Source organism: Crocuta crocuta, unplaced genomic scaffold (genome assembly GCF_008692635.1).
Source record: "Crocuta crocuta isolate KB4526 unplaced genomic scaffold, BGI_CrCroc_1.0 scaffold167, whole genome shotgun sequence".
NCBI lineage: Eukaryota > Metazoa > Chordata > Mammalia > Carnivora > Hyaenidae > Crocuta > Crocuta crocuta.
In genome coordinates, this window is record NW_027532406.1 from 2,337,368 (window position 1) to 2,359,167 (window position 21,800).

Genomic DNA, 21,800 nt, shown 5'->3' on the forward strand with positions numbered 1-21,800 from the left:
TAATCCCTCCCTACATGTTCCCATCAAAGTCAGTATCACAGACATGTAAAGCCTAGCACAGTTCCTAATATACTACAGCTACACAATAATTATCTGCTGAATAAAAAAGATGAGTTTCCTATAATTTGATTAGTATACTATTCACCTGCATACGGGCTACAATTTGGTTATATAATGAAGTAGAAAAAAGAAAGGTTATGAACACAACCGAATTTTTAAAAAATATCTTCAAAGAGATGCAGGGAAAGGCAAAAGCTCTAAAATCAAAAGACTAACCTCTCAAGATTATCCAAATATTCCCCTAATTAGGAGTTTGGGGGAGGGGTTGTTTTAATAGTTTTTCCTACTTTCAGAAGTAATCTATGATCATTACAGAAAACTAAAACAATATAAAAATGATTGACACTATGAGTGTGTTTCTTTCATGACAATTTACAGTAAGTGTTCAAAAATGTATAGAAACTGTTCTGTAATTGACCTTTACTGAACACTATAGGATGACTACTGGAACAATGAAGAGCAAACAAAATTCAACCTGGGGTGTGAGTTCTCGGGCCGTCTTTACTGATGCCTGAATGCCTTCCACCGTGGATTTATTAGCAGTTCCAACAGCAGCCGCTTTCTCTGCTGTGGCACCAAGCCTTCCCGAATGGTGCTCGAAGTTAGCTGCCCTCTCATCAAATACCTTGAGAAAAAAACAAAGACATTAGGAAACCTTATTTCAATAAAATAGGTCAGGAAGCCTAAGAAAAACTCTCCCTTCATGTAGAAGCAGCAACTGCTCAAGCAAAGACTTCACAGATGACATCAAACCCAGGTTAATAAGACAACAATCAATCACCAGGTCTGGGCCTTGCTCTATCTCCTCAGAGGTATGACCATAAGCATCACGTGCGTGCATGCACACACCTGCACACCCTTGAATTTCAGCTCAACCAATGCTTACCAAGTGCAGACAGGACACACAGCACTATGGAGTCTACAACAAGGACTTCACAGAAGGTGAAGACCCCCAAAATCCCTGTTCCCAAAAGTCTTATCCTGGAGTTTCAAAAAGAGAGACAAACCCACTAGAGGCTCCAGTGCAGGTGGCTGGGTGCATTAAAAGCCAAGAATATCCACAGTCCTAAACTGAACTCCAGCCTCCTCGAGGCAGAATCCCTCACATATCCATTACCATTAATGTTGTAAAAACTCTGCCCCTGACCTCCATGGGAAAAATGATAGCTGGTGCTCACAATGGGGCCTAACACGAGAGCAGGGAAGGTTGATTTTTATTATCCCGAATGTAAAACCATCTACTCAATTGTTCTTTCAGCTCTAAAATTTGAAAAAAGTTAGCTTTTCCATTGACGTGGATATTATGCAAAGTTGCATACAGTGAAGTAGACAATTTAACTTAGATAAAAGGACAACAGCTCTTCTGTCACTTGTTTGGAGAACAATGCTTTGAGAAGAAGCAAGGCATACCAAACAGTGCTGGGTAAGGTTTATACTCTAGGCTGAGCATGTCAGAAACTGCCTGACAGAATCCATCCTCTCCTTTGCCTCCTCTTAAGGCTCTCCTTGCCCATACACGGAGACCAATTCTGGCTCCTGGCAGACCACCTGTTAAGCCCTCAAGCCCTCCTGGTTCAATAGCAGGCTCCAGTTCCTTGTCAGGGGGCTGTCTTGACCACACAAGTCTCTTCCCCATACTGGTCTCTTGTGGGTTCAGCCTCCTGGGTTTTTGCCATTTAACACTCAGAATCTCTGTCTAAATCTCTGATTTCCTAGTACCCTTCTCCTGGCCTCAGTCCTTTTTCTTATCTTGGCTAGTCTCCCATATTCTGGATCTACAGGGCTTTTGCTTACCCTATTTAGTCATTTCAATTCCACCTTTGTCTGCTGCTCCCTCCGATTTAACTGGACACTTAGCCTGCTTTTCTTATCACTCAATCAAAATTTACTGAGAACCTACTATGTGCCAGACCCTGGAGTAGGTGCTAAAGATACAAAAATGACTAAGACACAATTTTTACATCTCAGGAGCTCACATCCTTGAGATGTAAAAAGGGCCCATAAACGGATACTCATAACAGAATGTGCTATGTACAATCATAAAACTAAGCAGATACCACGAGAGCAAAAGGAAAGGCACTTAAACCTATCCAGGAAGTAATGGATTAAAGGATAAAGGATAAATAGGAATTAGCCAAAAAAGAAAAAGGGGAAGATAATTAGGCAGAGACAAAAAGAACAAAGACATAGAAGGGAGCAAGGGCAGAGTATGCAGAAAACTATAAGCAATTAAGTACTGCTGGGGCATGAACTGAGAGAGGGAGGTCTGTGGGAAACGGGTTTAGAAACAGTATTAGAAGCAGATCCCAGTGCTCACTTTATCCTATGTGAAAGGGAAGACACACTAAAGGGGCAGGAAAATAGGTTCAAATCTCTGTTTTTATTTTATTGGTGGCCTAGTGACAGGTAAAGAAGAGGAGTCACAGCTGTGCAGTCATTTAGGCATCAAGGGACAAGGATCAGAGCTAGAGCTATAGCAACGTTCATGGAAAATGTAAAGATTCAAGAAACATTTGTGACAGCAAATTAGCTTGTTTTAGTTATTTATTGGTATAAGAGTCAATGGCAACTCCCAAATTTCTGAGACAGAATAGGAAAAGGACAACACATGCTGAAGTACCAATGAAACATCTAATTGGTAGTAACCAGGAGAGACTTGATCTACTCGTCAAAACTCAGAGAAGTTTGGAATGAAAAACATAGCAAATCATCTTAGCCTAAGGGGACCATGAGCTGAACTGTACCTAGGCTAGATAAAGAAAATGGGGGTCATCAGCAAGAAAGAATGACACACACCTCCAACCCACCAATTCTACCTGGTCTTGGATGCCTGACCCAACAACCCATTCTTCGTTGCTGCCAGTACTTGCTTTCCTAGATGACTCTACAGCTGGAGCTGTATGACGGAATTCTAGTCAAACATAAGCAAAAGTCTCCTGGAGGATTTCTGGGAAAACCTTTACTTTCATTCATTCAGTATCAACAATGTACCAGGCATTGTTTTAAGAACTGGGAATAAAGTATGACAAAACAAAGTCCTTGCCTGCATGGCCTTTCATGCTAATGTGAGGGAGACACACAAACAAAAAATAAGGCAGACATGCTAAATGTTGATAAATGCTGAGGAGAAAAAAAAGAATATGGAGATTAGGCAATCACTGGGAGTGGGGGTGGGAATGTTATCTTGGGCAGTACATGTAATCATCTATGGGAGGAACAGAAAGAACAACAAATGCAAGGGCCTCAAGATTCAAACATGAAAAATATAAACATGGCATGCTGGGAACAGAACACAAGGAGGTCAGTGTAGACAGAGAAGCACACGGGCTCAGAGTGGTATGACATGACATCAGAGAAGTAGAGGGGAACCAGAGACAGTGGTGTGAAGTCACCGTAATCACTCACACCAGCTCATAAGAGCCAAATGTACCCATTTCTTCCCAACTGCTTTCAGTAGCTCCACACCAAAACAGCCAAGATGGGAATATTTACATCATGGAAATAAACAAACATTACAAATCAGGACTTTTGGTTTTTAGACTTTTTTTCCTGGAGTGCTGGTCTACCAGCACATCACTGGTCTTACTGTTATTGTAAGGACCCTGGCTGCACTCTGGGACAGGAGGGAGTCATTGGAAAGGGGTGAGTAGAAGAATGACATCAAATTAACTTCTGTGTTGAGAATAAAATGTCCTAATAAAAGGGACTGTTGTTACTGGAGTGCCCTATCCCTTGTTTCTTCCCACCTTGAACATGACACATAGGGTTACAACAGCCATCTCACACCATTAGGAAGAGACCAAGAAAATCACAGAAACACCAGCTGTCATGGTGTCAAGCCCCTGAACCAAGGCCAGGGCTACCTATCTCCATGTTTCTTGTTACACCATAAAAAGAAAACCCATTTGTTTTCTTCTCTGATAGTCAGGTCTTCTACAGCTCATGACTAAAGAGAGGTCCTAAAGCCATTACTAACTGATAGACCTGGTAAATAAAAGAGGAGGTGGCAGGCCTTCCCTCTTCTGCCCTTCTACCCTTCATCCACAATTTCCCAATCACTGCCTCTGATGCAAACAGAAATCCAATTTTACCTTTACAAATATCCAAATATACATAAATATGCGTGTGTGAGTGTGCGTGTGCGTGTGCGTGTGTGTGTGTGTGGCTGGCCAACAGGAGAAAAGGAAGACCTCAGATACCTACTTCTTCCCTACTGGGAGCATCAGGAGGTGCAGTGGCTGCCACCGCCAACAGCTTGATGGGAGTTGTGGTATCACTGAAAACATCTGACACTTCCTGAGTCATCGCCTCCTGCATCCGGGCTTTCAGATCCTTAAAAACATTGTTCACAAATAAAAATTACCAAAAATGTCCAAAAAGTACATCTGCCAATGTCCTCACTTCAGTGACATATTCATTCAATCAATCAATCTTTCATTCAGTAAGTATTATTTACTAGAACTATGTAAAAGCATTGAGCCAGCATGCAACAGGTGTAAGGTATGAATCCTGGCTTCTAAGAGATTCATGTCTAGTAGGAGAGGTAAGACAGCACCCACAATTCCCTTGAGACTGCTCCACCCCAACAAGAAATTTTACTTCCTTTCTTGGCTTCTAAGAAATGGTACTGAGATTCATGGGGTAGACCCTGAAATGAAAACAGAGTTTCTCGCCACTCCCAATGCTGGAGGAGCCTAATAATGGCCACAGGAGCTGTAAGGATTGTTTGGTGGATGCAGTGCCACATTTCTAAGCATTTTCTTACATTAAGAGTAAAGAAATTAAGAATGGGAAATTTTTCTGACACGTTTTTGCAGTTAAGTTTCTAGACAAACTTGATAACCAATATATGTACCCATTTCTTAACGTGAGTCTAAAGAGGACTCTCATAAGTCATGAAAAGGCTCCTTTTCATAGTTACTGCACTTAGTCCAGTCTAAGTTTTCTAGATTTACAGAAGCGAGTCTCAGTTAGGCCCACTGCTTCTCAAAGTGGGTGACTCATAATACCTGAGATGATTTTAGGTGTTAGACCAGTGTTTTTAATTTTGATAATTAAGTGCTTTCTTCTAAAGAATATTAGGAAAAATATAACTAACTAGCTCATCAAGCTCATGTTTTGAGTTATTATAAAGTTTTCTTTTACATAAATCCACTTAAATTTAAAAAGGGAGTCCATTTTAAGAAAAATATTGACCAAGTAAAAAAGCACAGGTGACACAGGGTAGAGCAAATATCACAAAAGAGCTCTTGCTTGACTGAGACTTGGAAAACAACTTCAGCTGTGGTCAAACATGGGCGAGCTTTTTCCTAATAAACTCTGGACTTCCTTACATCCTCCTCGATCACACTCTTCACTTTCCCCAGATTCAAGAAATTACATATTTTAAAAATCTCTCTCCCCCACCAGTTTTTCAATAATAGTAAGCACAGAAATGTAATACTGTGTGCTCCAAAGTTCTACCTTTAAGGAGTCTTGTAGCTGAGATGCAAGTGCTCTCGCCTGAGGACTCTCTCCTTCCCCTCTGGCAGCAAGGTCAGCCAGCTGGGCTGTCAGCTGGTCCACGCGGTCACACTTTGCAAGAAGATCTTGGCGATATGGCCCCATCATGACATTAGCCAGACGATGCCCTTCGGCCACAAGACCCCGGATGGCAGCCTGACCTGGACCAAGAGGAAAACACTGTAACCTACAGAGACCCAGAGAAGGCAACTGTAGTACCACTGTGGTAAACTACTGGGCTATTGTTGTTGTTGGTTTTGTTTTAAAGCTTATTTATTTTTTGAGACAGACAGACAGACAGACAGACAGATGTGTGTGCTGCACAGGGGAGGAACAGAGACACAGGGAAAGAGAGAGAGAATCCCACACAGGCTCCATGCAGTCACTGTGGAGTCCAATGTGGGGCTTGATCCCATTGAATCTGGGATCATGACCCAAGCTGAAACCAAGAGTCAGACACTTAAGTGTCCCTGTTTTTTCGAATAAAAACATTTAGTGGGTTTTGTTCCCCTAACAATAGAAAAAAATTAAGAAATAACAGAAAAGTATAAGAATAAATAATCTACCCATAATTCTCAGAGATTGATACAGTTTAACATTTCCTACCAGTCTTTTTAAAAATTATTCTACTACTTTCGGTCTGTGACTCCCTCTCTCTGACTCTCCCCTGCTCACACTGTCTCTCTCTCTCCTAGAAATAAATAAAAAAACATTTTAAAAAAATTATTCTATTAATATTTATTTAGTTTTAGTTCCAGTATAGTTAACATACAGTGTTATATTAGCTTCAGGTATATAATGTAGTGATTCAAAAATTCTATACATTACTCAGTGCTCATCACCATAAGTGTACTCTTAATCCCCTTCACCTATTTCAGCCACCCCCCACCAACCTCCCCTCTGGCAACCATCAATTTGTTCTCTAAGTTCTCTGTTTTTGTTTTGTTTTGTCTTATTTTCTTTGTCCATTTCTTTTATATCTTAAATTCTAAATATGAATTCCTTTCTCTGACTGGCATTATTTTGCTTAGCATTATACACTCCAGATCCATCCATGTTATTGCAAATCTTCCAGTGTTTTTTAATACACTGCATGTTCCTGTACAAATACACATTTCTCTTTTACAAAACCGAGATCATACTTTACATTAACTTTTATTCCTTGCTTCTTTTTATTTAATGGGAGCATTTTTCCATGTCAATGAGTATTCTTAAAAATTCATGATCTACAAATCTGTGTAATATTTTATATTAACTATAATTATTGATCATTTAACTTAGTATTAAACATTTATGCTGTTTACATACATTCTTGTATGTAACTCTTTATAGAAACATGTCTATTTCTTATAATAAATTCCTCTAAGTCAAATTGTTAAATCAATGAGTATGAACTTTTTTTTTTTTTCCCTGAGAGAGAGAGAGAGAGAGCGTGAGCACGGGAAGGTCAGAGAGAGAGGGAGATACAAAATCGGAAGCAGGCTTCAGGCTCTGAGCTGGCTGTCAGCACAGAGCCCGATGCGGGGCTCAAACCCACGAACCATTAGATCATGACCTGAGCTGAAGTCGGACCTTTAACCGACTGAGCCACCCAGGTGCCCTGAGTATGAACTTTTTTAAAGTTTTAAACATGTAATACTAGGGCGCCTGGGTGGCTCAGTCGGCTAAAGGTCCGACTTCGGCTCAGGTCATGATCTCACGGTTCTTGGGTTCGAGCCCCGCGTTGATCTCTGTGCTGATAGCTAGCTCTCGGAGCCTGGAACCCGTTTCAGATTCTGTGTCTCCCTCTCTCTCTGACCCTCCCTGCTCAAACTGTCTCTCTCTCTCTCAGAAATAAATAAAACATAAAAAAAAACCATGTAATACTAAACTGCCATTCAAAACATTTATACCAGTTTATTCCTCCCCCAGTAAATTACACATCCGTCTGATTCCCCAACTCTGGGAATCACCAATTTAAAATTTTATCTTTTTATCCAACAAGCATAGTAAATGAACTAAATATATCTTTCAGCTTCAGCAGGCTTGCTATCATAATATGACCTAATTTCTTATAGCTGCATCCCTAACAACTCCCCAAAAATCAAAATTTTAGGTTATCAGTTCTGGTGACTGTGGAATGCAGGAGCCCTCACAAATGAAAATAACCTTGGTACTAAGGGTTTCTTACTTATCAAAAATTACATTTAACTAGGTATTTCCCAATGAGTGTAACAGAAATACAAGAGAATGGAAGTATACATAGACTGGAAATAATTAGTTCAAAGTTTTCACTCCAACCCAAGGACCTTTCTATTTGTCCACAGCAAAATCATTTATTCACTAATTCTTTTTGATGAAGTCAAAGGAATCAGAGTGGCTACATTTGGAAATGGAGTCACACCAAAGGATGATCTACTCGCCAGTAGCTGAAGAAGCCCTTCTACACCTAGTTTCAGACCAACAGGATCTCTAACAACAACTTGCTTATTTTCACCAAGACCAGTTTATGGAGGGTTAAGTGCACTCGTGGCCTTACCAACACCCCGGTCATCCACTGTGGGATTATCAATCCACCGCTGTGCTTGTTCAATCTTGCCCTCCAGGTGGACAGCTGCCTTGGCAGGCCTGCTGTTGGCCACAGCCCTATTGGTTTTGGTCTGCAAGTTCTGCAGGGCGGTGGCCACCTGTTTGGCCAACGCTCGGGCCTCTGGGGAATCTCCTTTCCCCCTGAAGAGAGGGAAAAAAAAAAAAAAGCCATCCTGTCATAGATACTATTTACAGTGAGAGGATTTTAATTGCTATACAAATGCTAATGAGATGCCAAATTGCTAATGATTATTATTAGCTTAGTTTGGAAGGAGAGTAGTTTATTTATTTGGCACTAAAGTAAGAAATTGATCATTTAAATTCAGATTGCATTATCCCAGTTAAAACATTAAATTTGAGTTTGAGTCAATCTACCTCAATCAAGCTCAACAATTTGGTTAGCTGAGCTCATTCAAACATCACTAAGTTGTGGCGCCTGGGTGGCTCAGTCAGTTGAGCATCCGACTTCAGCTAAGGTCATGAATCCAAGGTATGTGAGTTCAAGCCCTGCATCAGGATCCGTGCTGACAGCTCAGAGCCTGGAGCCTGCTTCGAATTCTGTGTCTCCTTCTTTCCCTCTGCCCCTCCCCCCACTTGTACGTGCTTGCTCGCTCGCTTGCGCTCGCTCGCTCTCTCCCTCCTCCCCTCTCAAAAGTAAACATTTTTAAAAAATCACTAAATTGGCTGATCCTTCAGTCGGCCATCAAGGAAAACACTAGTTTCCTCAGGGATTAGGTGGGCCTAAGTAGTTCATGTATGTTGTATAACAGCAATTGAAGTAGTTTCAGAACTAATAGAACTAGTAGTAGTACAATTTTTTGAGTCCCAACTCTAATAGGTGCTACAGCAAACACTCTTAGGTTATTTATTCCTCACAACAACCCTAAGAAGCAGATACCAGTATTATCCCCATTATTCAAAAAGCAAAAGTGAGGCGCCAAAAGGTTAGATAACTTACCCAAGATCACTTACTTTCGTGGACTCAGATTCAAACCCAAGCACTAGTACTTCAAAGTCCTCACTCTTAGCTACTTACATTGGTATCAGAATAATTCTCCAATCCTTGCCATCACTGACTGAACTGGTGATCTAACTCAAAGACAACATGAACACAGTAAGCAAGGAACCTAATTCCAGTGTGCATAAAAGTCACCTGGGATCTTAGTTTTAAATGCACCACGAAAAGAGATTCTGATTAAGTACACCCCACCACAAACACGGTGGGGTCCAGGCTATACATTTTTTGCAAGCTTCCCAGGTGATGCTAAGATATGCTGTCCTTGGTCCATGCTTCAGAAACACTGTACATTCAACTAGTGGTAAGTCTGAAAGTGAAAGTCATGCTAAGCCTGGGATGTGGTGGGGCAAAGAACCCAAATAAACAAACAAAATCAACACAGACTGAAGCAGACAGCACACCTTACGGCTACTAAGAAACAGGGAGGAGCTTCCAATTGCCACCCGACCTGGCCACACTTCAAACTATTAAGTTCCATTAGACATCAGATGCCTCTACACATTTCTAACCTCTACCTTTTACGTGAGTTTCATGTAACCAAAGAACCGCAACAAGAACATCAACACAGAAATAAAATGACAGTCACAATTATATATCACAAAGGGAGATTACTGCCCCCAAAACCCTACTCCAAAGACTTCAGATTCTAACCATTATAAACATATAAAATTTGATGCATTTTATATCTCAAGTCCACCTAGAGAAAACTTCAGGTTAATCTTATCTACCTCACCTATAAAAATGAAAATATTAGCCTAGCAGTCAGAACAACTAATTTAGATATTCTCTTAAGAACTCCTTTGTGATTTTAAATTTCAATTCCTTCTCCATTATAAAGCTGGACAAAGAAGGTAGTTACCATGGTTCTGATCATGGCTACTCCCTCTGTCAGGAAGCTATGGATACGTATATGTTATACTAATAGGTAATGATGGCATGTGACCACACAGGAAGGTTTGCTGTTCTCACCATTACCATCAATTCTCTCTTCATCATGAAGAAACATTAACGAGTGCCTGATATGTATATAGAATTGTGTTCCAGTCCTTAAAACAGTTTTCTCCTTTGAGCATTTTAAACTAAAGAGAATGTAAGCAGATTAATGGGCTAATCTTAGCGAACACAGACCTAACTAATTGTACTGTACAGACATTATATTTTACAACGGTCAAAGTATTTTCTCTACCTAAACAACTCAAAACTTGGGGTATAAAACAGTGATCCTCAACTGAGCAACCTTGATATACAGTCAAACTTGAGCTGTTAAGTTGGTCTCTACCACAACCTTCTGCCTAAAGTAGGTCTACCCTGCTCCCACCATCTCCCATTTCTCGGTAGGCAGGAGTGTCCTTTCTTAGCCAGCATTGTCCTCTTGGTCAATACAAGACTTGAAAGAACTCTAAAGTACATGTCACTGAGACAAGGTTACGTACTCTCCCATGGAAGAACAGGAAATGAAACATGCAAGTTAAATGAAAGACCAAATCTCAGAAGATACTTGACTATGGTTATCCCTGAAGAAGTAAGCTGGAGGACTGAGGTGCAGAAGCAGTGACTTTTGTCCTCCTTTTTAATGTTCTTTTAGCAGTTTGTTTGTTTAAGAGAGAAAAATATTGATCAAAAGAACAAAGCAACACCGCTTTATATACTCAAAGTAGAAGCCATGAAAGCCTTTAAAAGCAGTAGCTGAGGTAAGGACACTGTATTTAAGGATCTTTCAGAATTATTACATAAGAAATAACATTGCTGGGGAAAGAAGAAAGAGCAGCTTCTTATGCTTCCCCCCTTCCCCATCCACAGAATCTTTTCTTAGAGAGCCAAAATATTATTTCCCTCATATGCCTGGGAAACAGTTATGCCACAAACATGATGTAGCAGGAAAAGTCCCAGCTTAGAAATACGAAGTGGATCTCAAAAAAGGAGTTCTTAGCATCCTAAATATATTAATTTAAAACCATGCGAACAGCAATAAATCATTAAACCTCAGTTATGTCAATAATAAAATAGAAGTAATACCTGATCTAGCCATGTCACACAGAATCAACAAGAATATAGTGAAAAAGCATCACGTGTGCATTTCACTGATAGCAATCAACTACATATGCACTTGGAGGAAAAAAGAGATTAAAGGGCAATGTAAGAAATTAAATACATACTGTCTTCGTAGATCTGCTAATTTAGAAGTCAGAGCAGATATTTCCCCAAGAGAACGTAGAATATCATCTCTCTCTTTAGGATCATCACATAATTCTGCTATTTTCCGAGCTTCAGCCAAAGCCCCTCGAATCTGTTCTTCTCCTTCTGGCCCACCATTTGGATCCGCAAGCCAGTTCTAAATGCACAGAAATGGAAAAGAAGGACACTGTGATCTCCTCATAAACCACATTTCATTAAAATGACAAGGTCATCAGAAATATTTCAAAAGTAATCACAAGGTTCACCAGTGATCGCTTTTACAATGTTGTTTCTTATTGTTTTACACAGGTTCTTAGCTCAGGCAAAAATCAACTCAATCCATCATCTTCTTAAAAGTGATTTTTTTCTTCTCCATTAGAATAAATATCTTCAGGGGCACCTGGGTGGCTCAGTCGGTTAAGCATCCAACTTTGGCTCAGCTCATAATCTCATGGTTCATGGGTTTGAGCCTCCCATCAGGCTCTGCCTGTGCTGACAGCTCAGGGTCTGGAACCTGCTTCAGATTCTGTGTCTCCCCCTCTGCCCCTCCCCCTTCTCACACTGTCTCTGTCTCTCAAAAGTAAACATCAATTCTTCAATTTCTCAAACATTTGTTTCTCTGTGAAATGCTTGAAAATCATTTTACAGGAGGGGCGCCTGGGTGGCTCAGTTGGTTAGGTAGCCAACTTCAGCTCAAGTCATGATCTTGCAGTTTGTGGGTTCGAGCCCCGCGTCAGGCTCTGTGCTGACAGCTAGCTCAGAGCTTGGAGACTGCTTCAGATTCTGTGTCTCTCTCTCTCTCTCTCTCTCTGACCCTCCCCTGCTCACGCTCGCTCGCTCTCTCTCTCTCTCTGAAATAAATAAAACATCAAAAAAAATTAAAATAAAAAATAATTTAAAAAAAGAAAATCACTTTACTTTTTTTTGCCACTGAGAGTGGCATCAGAAAACTTTAACCCTTTAACACTGCTATGACTAAATACAATTGTGAATTCTTTTTTTAACCATTTTTTTTATAGTTTTTTATTTATTTTTGAGACTGAGAAAGACAGAACATGGGCGGGGGAGGGGAAGAAAGAGAGGGAGACACAGAATCCAAAACAGGCTCCAGGCTCTGAGCTGCTAGCACAGAACCGGATGCGGGGCTCGAACCCATGAACCGTGAGATCATGACCTGAGCTGAAGTCAGACGCTTAACCGACTGAGCCACCCAGGCGCCCCACAGTTGTGAATTCTAAGATGAAGAAAAATTTTATATACTGTGATCTATACCAGGAACTAGAATTTTCTTAGCGCTCAGAGTACTTTCTCTCTCTTTTTTTTTTAATTTTTGTATTTTGAGAGAAAGAGAGAGTGAGAAGCACAAGCAGGGTAGGTACAGGGACAGAGGGAAGAAGACAAAGAGAGACAGAGACACAGAGAGAGAATCCCAAGCAGGCTCCACACTCAGCACAGAGCCCAATGCAGGGCTCAATCCCACAGCCCTGGGATCATGACCTGGGCCAAAATCAAGAGTCAGACACTCAACCAACTGAGCCCCCAGGCTACTTTCTTTTAAGTAATCAAAGTATTCAAAATTAAGATCCCTCTTTCAAAATATAGTTAACATGAGTCTAAACCTGTGGTAGTATAGGAGTTGTTAACATTGGTAATTGCTGGGAATCAGTCATCACTTGGAAACACCCATTATCTGCCCACAGTAATACACACACACACACACACACACACACACACACACACACAGAGAGAGAGAGAGAGAGAGAGAGCGCGGCGGGGGGGAGGGAGCGAGGGAGATGCAGGATAATTACGGAACATTTCTCTTTTATTTTCCATCCCTCCTTAAAATCATCACTACTACCTGAGCAGCATCGATCTTCTTGGCAATGCTCTGCTTTGAGTTGGTCATAGCTTCCAGCTTGCGGGCTGCATTTTCCACTTTGGCTGTTAGCACATCCAGACCCTGAGACACCTGCTGGGCCTTCTGCATGGCCACCGGTGAGGCTCCTTGTCCTCTGCTCAAAACAGATGTTGTTATTGAACCCTCTCGAATACTTACTGGCAAAATATCATGAGAAGCACAAATATGCCATTTTTGTTAACATGCTTGTCTTTTTCCTTTCCTCCAGTAAATCTGGGAAAGCGCAAGAAAACACCGAAGATAAAGCAAAACACCCAAACCGTTCACTTTCTCCTTTGGCTTTTAAAAATATGCATTAGCTTCCTGGAACAGCATAAACACTCTAAAGACCAGCCTGCAAATTTTGATAATAATGATTCTCCTTTTGATGGTGGTTACATAATCAAGTCTGAACTTCAGGGGGAAAATGTGCTTGTGATCTTCTTGCTATGGAGGGTTTGTTACCATAGTAATGTGTGCTTTAGGAAAAAAAATCCCATTAGATTGTCTTATTTATGGGCAAGTATACATTGAAAATGTTACAGGAAGCAGCAAGCTCAGTATTACTGAAACCACACCACGCTAAGACCAAGTAGATCTGTGTTCAAATCCTGGCGCCTAGGACGTGTGAACCTTGATTACAATGGGCTTCAGCTTTCTAACTTATAAAATGAGGGGTGTGTAGCCAACAGAGCGGCTTCAAGCAAAAAAAACTTGAGAACACTATGGCAATAAAGTAATACAAATATATAATTACTACTGTTATTAAACTGTCATGATTATTATAATGAGCCTAATAATAATCTTCAATGTCTACCTTCCACTCTGACGCAATCTATAAATATCAAAACCAGTTGGTACGGAGGGAAAAAAGCACCGTGACAAGAAACTGTTGTTTTCTATCAAATTCTTAAAGAACTAATTTTACTATTTTCCTCTCTCAAAAGTGATACACTACTAAAAATGATAAACATTATTAGAAACTGTTTTCTCTTTGTAAGAGACTTTCCAAGTCATAACGAAATACGATTTGCCACCTTTTTATAAGCTCAGATTTTTAAAAAATTGTTTTAATGTTTATTTAGTTTTAAGAGAGAGTGAGAAAGCACAAGCAGGGGAGGGGCAGAGAAGGGGGGGAAAAGACAGAATCTGAAGCAGGCTGCAGGCTTTGAGCTACCAATACAAAGCCCCACATGGGGCTTGAACTCACAAACTGTGAGATCACAACCTGAGCACAAGTCAGACGCTGTACGGACTGAACCACCCAGGCACCCCTATCTATCTTGTTAAATTCATCCTTATTGGGGCATCCGCGTGGCTCAGTCAGTTAAGTGCCCAACTCTTGATTTCGGCTCAGATCATGTTCTATGATTTGTGAGATCAAGCCCTGATGATAGAGCAAAGCCCGCTTGGGATTCTTTCTCTTTTCTCTCTCCCTCCCTCCCTCCCTCTCTCTCTCCCCCTCCCTCTGCCTCTACCCCACTCACACACACACTCTTTCTCTCAAAATAAATAAAATAAACTTAAAGAAAATTCATCCTTATTTTTCATCTAAACCAATATTTGAAGTAATGAACTCAAATAATATTTATTGCCAGGTATATAAAAGGTATATATACCTTTTATTTGTACTTGAGCCTTCCCTTTTATGTGCAGAGGAGACTTTGGGGATTTAATTTGCTTTTTTCCTTCATATCTAGTAATTCATGATGAGAAACCATTTTAGTATAAAAGTCCAATTGTGAAAATGTAAAACCATTGATGGACTACATAATTTTTTATTCAAAACAAAAAGTTTACTGAGTCCCATAAGAGGAAAAATATATCCTTACAACCTAGAAACCCTAGGTGAAGAGAAGAATATCAATGAAGAAACTACTACAGAGTTTCAACCACTAAAATGTTAAATAGCTAGGCATATTTAAGGAAAGCTAACAGGGGGATAGCTTTCTAATCTCTCATCAGGAAAGAATATTGCAGGCTCCAGTGTGAAGCAGTCCCATGGCTCCCTTCCCTGTTCTAGCCTTTTCTCCTTACAGATTTATAGTCGATCCCATACAGCAGCTACCTTGTTCTCTTGCTCAAATTCATCTTTCTCTAAACACATACAACTGTGTATTTGAGAATTCCAAGTGAAAACTGTCTACCACACTGTGAAAAGGCTGCAGACAAAAGAGCCAGCAGTGAGAAATCAGAAGAGCCAAGAATCTTGTCAAACTGCATTGGCATTTCTCCGAATGGGAACAGAACTTCTTTTTGTCCTTTCTGTAAAGTTCCTGTCATGCTCATGACAGGGGAGACTGCTTCGCAGCAGGAGAAAAAGGCTCACTGAGCTCAATGAGATCACATTTGTTTATGCAGTTCCTTCTCCCCTATAAGGTAGAGACCCTGAACCTGAAACCCCTGGAGTTCCCAGGGCTACTGTGAATCCATGAACCTCAGGAAATTATCCAGAACATTACAGGGGCATGTTTCTGTGCATCTTTTTACATAAATATCAATGGCTTTCATGAGATTATAAAAATTATTTAGATCCAAAAAAGGTTAAGGACCACTCCTTTAAGAACCACACTCTTGGGGCACCTGGCTAGCTCAGTCGGACAAGAGTGTCACTCTTGACTTCGGGGTCATGGGTTCCAGTCTCACACTGTGTGTAGAGATTACTAAAAAATAAACTTTAAAAAAAAAACTGTATCCTTAAGCCTATTCCGTTAATACATTTGAAACCAGGCATAATGGTTGTACACAACATGGCGGGGGTATTTCTGAGGCCTCTCTGGATGGAGACCCTGTATATTCCAATTATCTCAAGATGTTTCATGACTTTCTTGAAGCCAAATTAAACTTCATCTACACTAGTATCTCATCACATTTCAATTTTTCCCCAATGCCCATATCATAAAAGTCCAGAAAAATGAGGATAATCTTTTAGAGTTTCACTAACTCTGTGGATGAGTTCCAAAGAAGCCTATACTATACTGAGTTTTCTTAATAGAAACTATAGATATTTAGTTTACAGGGGGAAAAGTTCTAACAAGTCTTGAAGTAAGTAGGTAAAAGAATTATGAAACCAAATGAATGATGATGAAATTGAAACTCAAAAACTAGAAATAACCAACTTACAGGATAACCTATTTAACTGGCTTTTAAAATAACATGAAATCATTCTAGTGTTTTCAGTCTTTATGTTTCTTTTTACCCATCCTTTATAAAAGATGTGTCTCCCCATGCCAGATTTCACCATTGCCCCCTTATTCTTTCTAAGCCTATGGCTAGAAACTAAGATTCCAGATTTCTATTTCAATTTCAACTTTACTACAAGGCATTCCACCTACTTTAAAAGTTTATCAAAGGAAAAGCTCACTTCAATCTTGAAAGAATTAAGAGAGTATAAAATCTGTGTTGTCCATTAGTCAAAAGTAACACAGGGAAATTAGCAGAGACTTGCTCTCTGAATTACACTGTGAGGAGTGTGATCCAGTCTGTTACCTAACTTAGGTAAGAGCAGAGCAACTTTACCGGGCTCGGAGTTCAGCCACTTGATCAGTCATCTGCCCCAGCATTTTACAGGTTCCCAGGATCTCTCTGCGTTCTTTGCCTGCACAGAGTTCACCAACTTTTCCAGCTTCATCTAAGATCTGTCTGATGGCCTGCTCACCAGCATCCCCTAAAATAAAGAGATATTCAATATCCTCACTGTTGATATATTAATTATTTAGAAAGGATGCTTTACAAGTCATTTCATTCATGAAGGAATGGGTGATTTTAAAAGACAATAGAATAGAAGGCAATACATCTGATAGCTAACAGCCAAGCAGTGCCCTTACAAGCAAAGGGTGAGGTTTTAACCACAGATGCTTCTTAAAAAAAAAAAATACTTTGAACCATATCCATCTGGAGATGATAAGCAGCTTGTGGTAGAAATATGGAGGATGTAAAAAAGCTCTACTAATTTAATTCTACTTAGCACCTCTAACCTCCATTAGGCTTTTCACATTCATTCAAATATTAATCTAAAACTGAATATTAGATTAGAAAATCCATAAAACCCAGCTCAATAACCTATTTGGGTCTTTACATAAGTCAACTTTTCTTTCAATTTTTATTGGCGTCATCGTTCAATCTGCTTAATTAAGTACTTTGTTGACATAAATGGAAATCTGCCCAGTGGGAACTAGAAAGGGTTTATATTTTTAATATTTATTCATTTTTGAGAGACAGAGAGACCAAGCATGAGTGGGGGAGGGGCAGAGAGAGAAGAGACACCAAATCGAAGCAGGCTCTACACTCTGAGCTGTCAGCACAGAGCCCGACGTGTGGCTTGAACTCACAGACCATGAGATCATGACCTGAGCTGAAGTCAGATGCTTAACCAACTAAGCCACCCAGGCACCCCTGGGAAGAGTTTTTATTCAGAATAATTACCTTTCTGATTCAAGGAAGAAGTGAACCAATAATCTGGCGGAGAATGCCCAGTTAAGCTTGGTTTAGTCCTCCATGATGAGAGGTGATTAGTCTATGCCCTTCATCCTTTTAAGGACCAGTAGTGCTTCATTCAGTCAAAACTACCAGAGAATGGAGTATGCCTCTAACTGTTGTTAATACTTATCTCAGAATTATGAGATTATGGGAAGACCCTCTTTTGTCGTTTTGTCTGCTTGACTTTTACCTGTTTACTGTATCTGTCCAAAAAATAGAGCCAGAGGGTTACCTGGAGAGGCGCTGGGGTCACGGAGCCAACCCTTGGCCTGGTTCAGTTTGGAGTCTATGGAGGCCAAGGCTCTCTTCATGGCTTCAGTGTCCTTTTGAAGAGAAACACCACAATTATTTTCTCTGCAGAAACTGAGATACCATGATACAAAGTAAGACAGAGAAAAAGTACAGCACTTAACATACAATAGCTAAGGTAGTCCTATAACAGCCTTAAAAATACTCTCATCACACCAGAATGCTTATTTCTGTCAAAATGCAGCATTGTGCATGCAAATCTTGAGTTAATTCTATATTGTTTTCCGGTTTCCCTATTGCTAAACTGTGAAAACTGGTAAAAATCACTCAAGCCAAAAGATGCTTAATGTCTGCAGCAGGAAAAAGCCCTGTTGTCACATGCCTCATTATCAGCCTTTCCACTCATCTAGCACAACTCTGGCAAAGCCCTCCCTGCATCAGGGAAGCCTCATTAGCATGTGGCACCACAAATCACAGTTCTTTTACATCTTGTTTTGAAATATACAAACACTGGATGATGTTTCACTACACTTAATTAATCTGAAAAACTTGGAATTATGGGTTGGAAAACAACTGAAAATTTTAATCTAGCAATTTAGTTTTAATTCCACAAATAAACCACTGAATGTAATGCAAGAAAAATGTTTTTCTGGTGTTCCCTGCCATCCTCCTCACCCTCCTCATTCTTCATTCCTTTACCATCCTAACCTGGAAGAAGAGGCAGAATAAAATAAAGCAGGTCTCAATTTATTGTTTACAATCAGGATTCATAATGGCTAGCATTAAACTACCATAAAAATCTCCCAGGATATGGCATGAGAAGCTGAAACAGACTAAAATTATACCTATAGTTTGATGGAGTTTTTAAAACCTCATCAAAGTTTTGCTCTAGGGATCTGGCTCTTAGAGAGTTCATCCACCAAAGCATGGATTTAACCTCTGAAGTTCTGGGCAATGCCCTGAATCCCTAACTTTTTTCACTTTCCAATCCTGCACAACTGGGGTTCTTAAAAGTGTTGTATCACCATATTTCCACACGGGGGCACAAGGAGCATCCCCCACTTCTAATTCAAACAAGACCCACCACTGACTAGTACAGAATAAGCACTGGAAGGGCTCACAGGCTTAAGGTCAGCAGCCTGACCACAGCTTATCCAAAGTACCTATTCACATTATGAGGACTCCCAGCTTTTGGATTTCTTCCTTCCCCATCTAAACAGATAAAGCCTGCTCTCCGTTTTAACCCCAGCTTTCAAAGGCTCTAAATAGCAAATTCTCAGCCACAGCAACTAAAGAGAAGTGAACTAAATTACTGAAAAAAGGTAAATATTTTTTATTACCAAGTTATATGGAATTCTGGGGGCTATATATCAACAGAAGGCAGACAGTCATGACAGAATCTATTTTGAAATCCATTTGTAATTAGTACAAGTAGACAAATGGCATTTTTTAAGTGCTTTCATTCTCAAATGGCTTAAATATCTGCTCCTCCTCTATCTTGTTCTACATTAATTTGTACAGCAAAGCCTGCCTTTAAAAGTCAGCATTAGCACGATTCCAAATTAGCAGGGCCGAAATCAATACCTATTAGAGAGCCTCAGGTAACTCCCAATCTCAGATAATTAGATAGCCTTTAGGGTCTAACATAAGTTATAGGACTTCGTCTGGGTACAGAAAACAAATTCACAATCTCTTACTAAGGAAGTATGTGCACACTCTGAAGAGGCATTATATCCGTGTAAAAATACTTCATAATCATTTCCCTAACACATTATGTTTTTAGTGAAGTAAAATTAGCAATTTATTACATTTCAAAAATCTAAATTCACAAGAACAAAAAATCAAAGTTCGTGTGTGTCTACTCTAGAATTAATGGCTACTAGTTTGGGGGTGCCTGGCTGTCTGAGTCAGCAAAGCATGCAACTCTTGATCTCAGAGTTGTGAGTTCAAGCCCACGTTGGGTGTGAAGACTACTTTTAAAAAAGATTTTAAAAAACGATTTAAAAGATTACTTTGGAAACTATCTTTAATTGAGGATTTCTTGCAAGTTTGGTCCTGTTTTAGGTATTTTTCCCCTCACTACTTTATTGAGCTTCAAATTTAAATATAATTTAATTTTACATGCGGTGCCTGGGTGGCTCAATCGGTTAAGCATCTGACTTCGGCTCAGGTCTGATCTCACCATTGGTGGGTTCAAGTCCTGCATCGGACTCTATGCTGACAGCTCAGAGCTTGGAGCTCGCTTCAGATTCTGTGTCTCCCTCTCTCTCTGACCCTCCCCCACTCGCACTGTGTGTGTGTGTGTGTGTGTGTGTGTGTGTGTGTGTCAAAAACAAAAATTAAAAATAAATATAATTTAATTTTACAAATTAAGAATCAAGGGCTCAGTCCTACAAACCCAACTGATCTCAGGTTTGCTGGCATCAAATCTATTTATATTACATGAAATTCATGAACTTTTTCCTTTTACCAAAAAGAGTTGCCAAAGATTCTACTAACTTTCTAGTCAGCAGGTCTTTGCCTTGTTGATTTTGGCTTTGGCTAATACTGCCCAGAAAATCAGCTCTAGAAATCAAAATCATAATCCTCACTAACCTAAATGAATTATTTTATTCTCCATTGCCCAAAAATTATTTGAAACATAATGGCAAAAAAGTGGCTTTGCTGTATTCAGTATCCTCAAAAATAACTGCTTTTTCTCCCTAATAAAGCATCAATGGCCACCACATTTGACGGAGAGAATCTAATTCTCAGGAAATGAGTAATTTACACCTGAGTGGGAGATGATGTAGCATCAATAAGTTAAAATATAGAGGTGCTGGCTTTCCCCTAAAAAGAATCTATGGCAAAGTTGAAATGAAGCTGCAATTTTAAACTGGGAATTTCAATTGGTCACCAAAGTTTTTAATGGCATGAATTTTAGATAATTTTGGTGTTTAGAACAGTAACTGAAAGGACCACCTTCAATTCTTTCTGGAACAGATCAAGTATTGAACACATATTTAAACACCTTACATTTTAATATCGTGTCTATTAAAATAAAAAATGTCCATGGGAACAAATATTTTGGTCTTCTAAGAATCCCACATATTATTTCTTTTGAAGGGCAATATTTATTATGGAATTCAAAGAATTGTCATAAGCAACATAAGAAGTATATTAATATTGAATATGATATAAACCAAGTCACAGAACTAGGACCAGAAGTCAATTTTGAGATATATTTATAGAGGGTGAAAATAACCATATGGTCAACTGTAGTATGTTCCACAAAGTTTTCATTAAACCATGTCAAGCCTAAATACCAAGTACAATCTGGATATGAAATAGAAGAGAAAAAAGAAAACTGCACCCTCATTTGAATATTTTCTCTGTAAAACCACAAATTTGGGAAGGAGAAAAGTCTCCACACCAGTATCTTCTCTCAGTTTTTTTTTGTTCTTTTTTTTTTTTAATGTTTATTTATTTTTGAGAGAGAGAGAGAGAGAGATCAAGGGAGGGGCAAAGAGAGAGAGAAACACAGAATCTGAAGCAGGATCCAGGCTCTGAGCTGTCAGCACACAGCCCAACATGGGGCTCGAACTCACAGACTGCAAGATCATGACTTGAGCCGAAGTTGGATGCTCAACCGACTGAGCCACCCAGGTGCCCTGTTCTTATTTTTTTTTTAAGAGTGATTGTTTTTCAAAAAGACCAGATTTAGGCTTGCAACTTTAGGGACAGCTGGCATGTCACCTCCCCTATGGTCCCTTCAATAGTAAAACTCTTCTGAGTTCAAGTTTTAAATGAAAAAACCACAGTGGCTTGGCACTGTCACACATCAGGAAGTGGAGGGACAACCTTAAAAGAACT

At 39.7% G+C, this 21,800-nt stretch overlaps 1 protein-coding gene across 2 annotated transcripts in view; it reads right to left on the reverse strand.

Annotated features, from left to right (window-relative positions):
• Positions 1–21,800, reverse strand: part of VCL (vinculin) — a 108,038-nt gene that overhangs the window by 13,849 nt on the left and 72,389 nt on the right. For both annotated transcript variants that reach the window (XM_077778601.1, XM_077778600.1), the window contains exons 7-14: positions 17,932–18,022; positions 16,740–16,887; positions 13,182–13,335; positions 11,305–11,480; positions 8,081–8,271; positions 5,524–5,723; positions 4,264–4,392; positions 536–685 (exon numbers count right to left, since the gene is read on the reverse strand). In XM_077778601.1, coding sequence (XP_077634727.1) covers positions 536–685; positions 4,264–4,392; positions 5,524–5,723; positions 8,081–8,271; positions 11,305–11,480; positions 13,182–13,335; positions 16,740–16,887; positions 17,932–18,022 — 1,239 coding nt within the window. The remainder of the gene's footprint in view (positions 1–535; positions 686–4,263; positions 4,393–5,523; positions 5,724–8,080; positions 8,272–11,304; positions 11,481–13,181; positions 13,336–16,739; positions 16,888–17,931; positions 18,023–21,800) is intronic.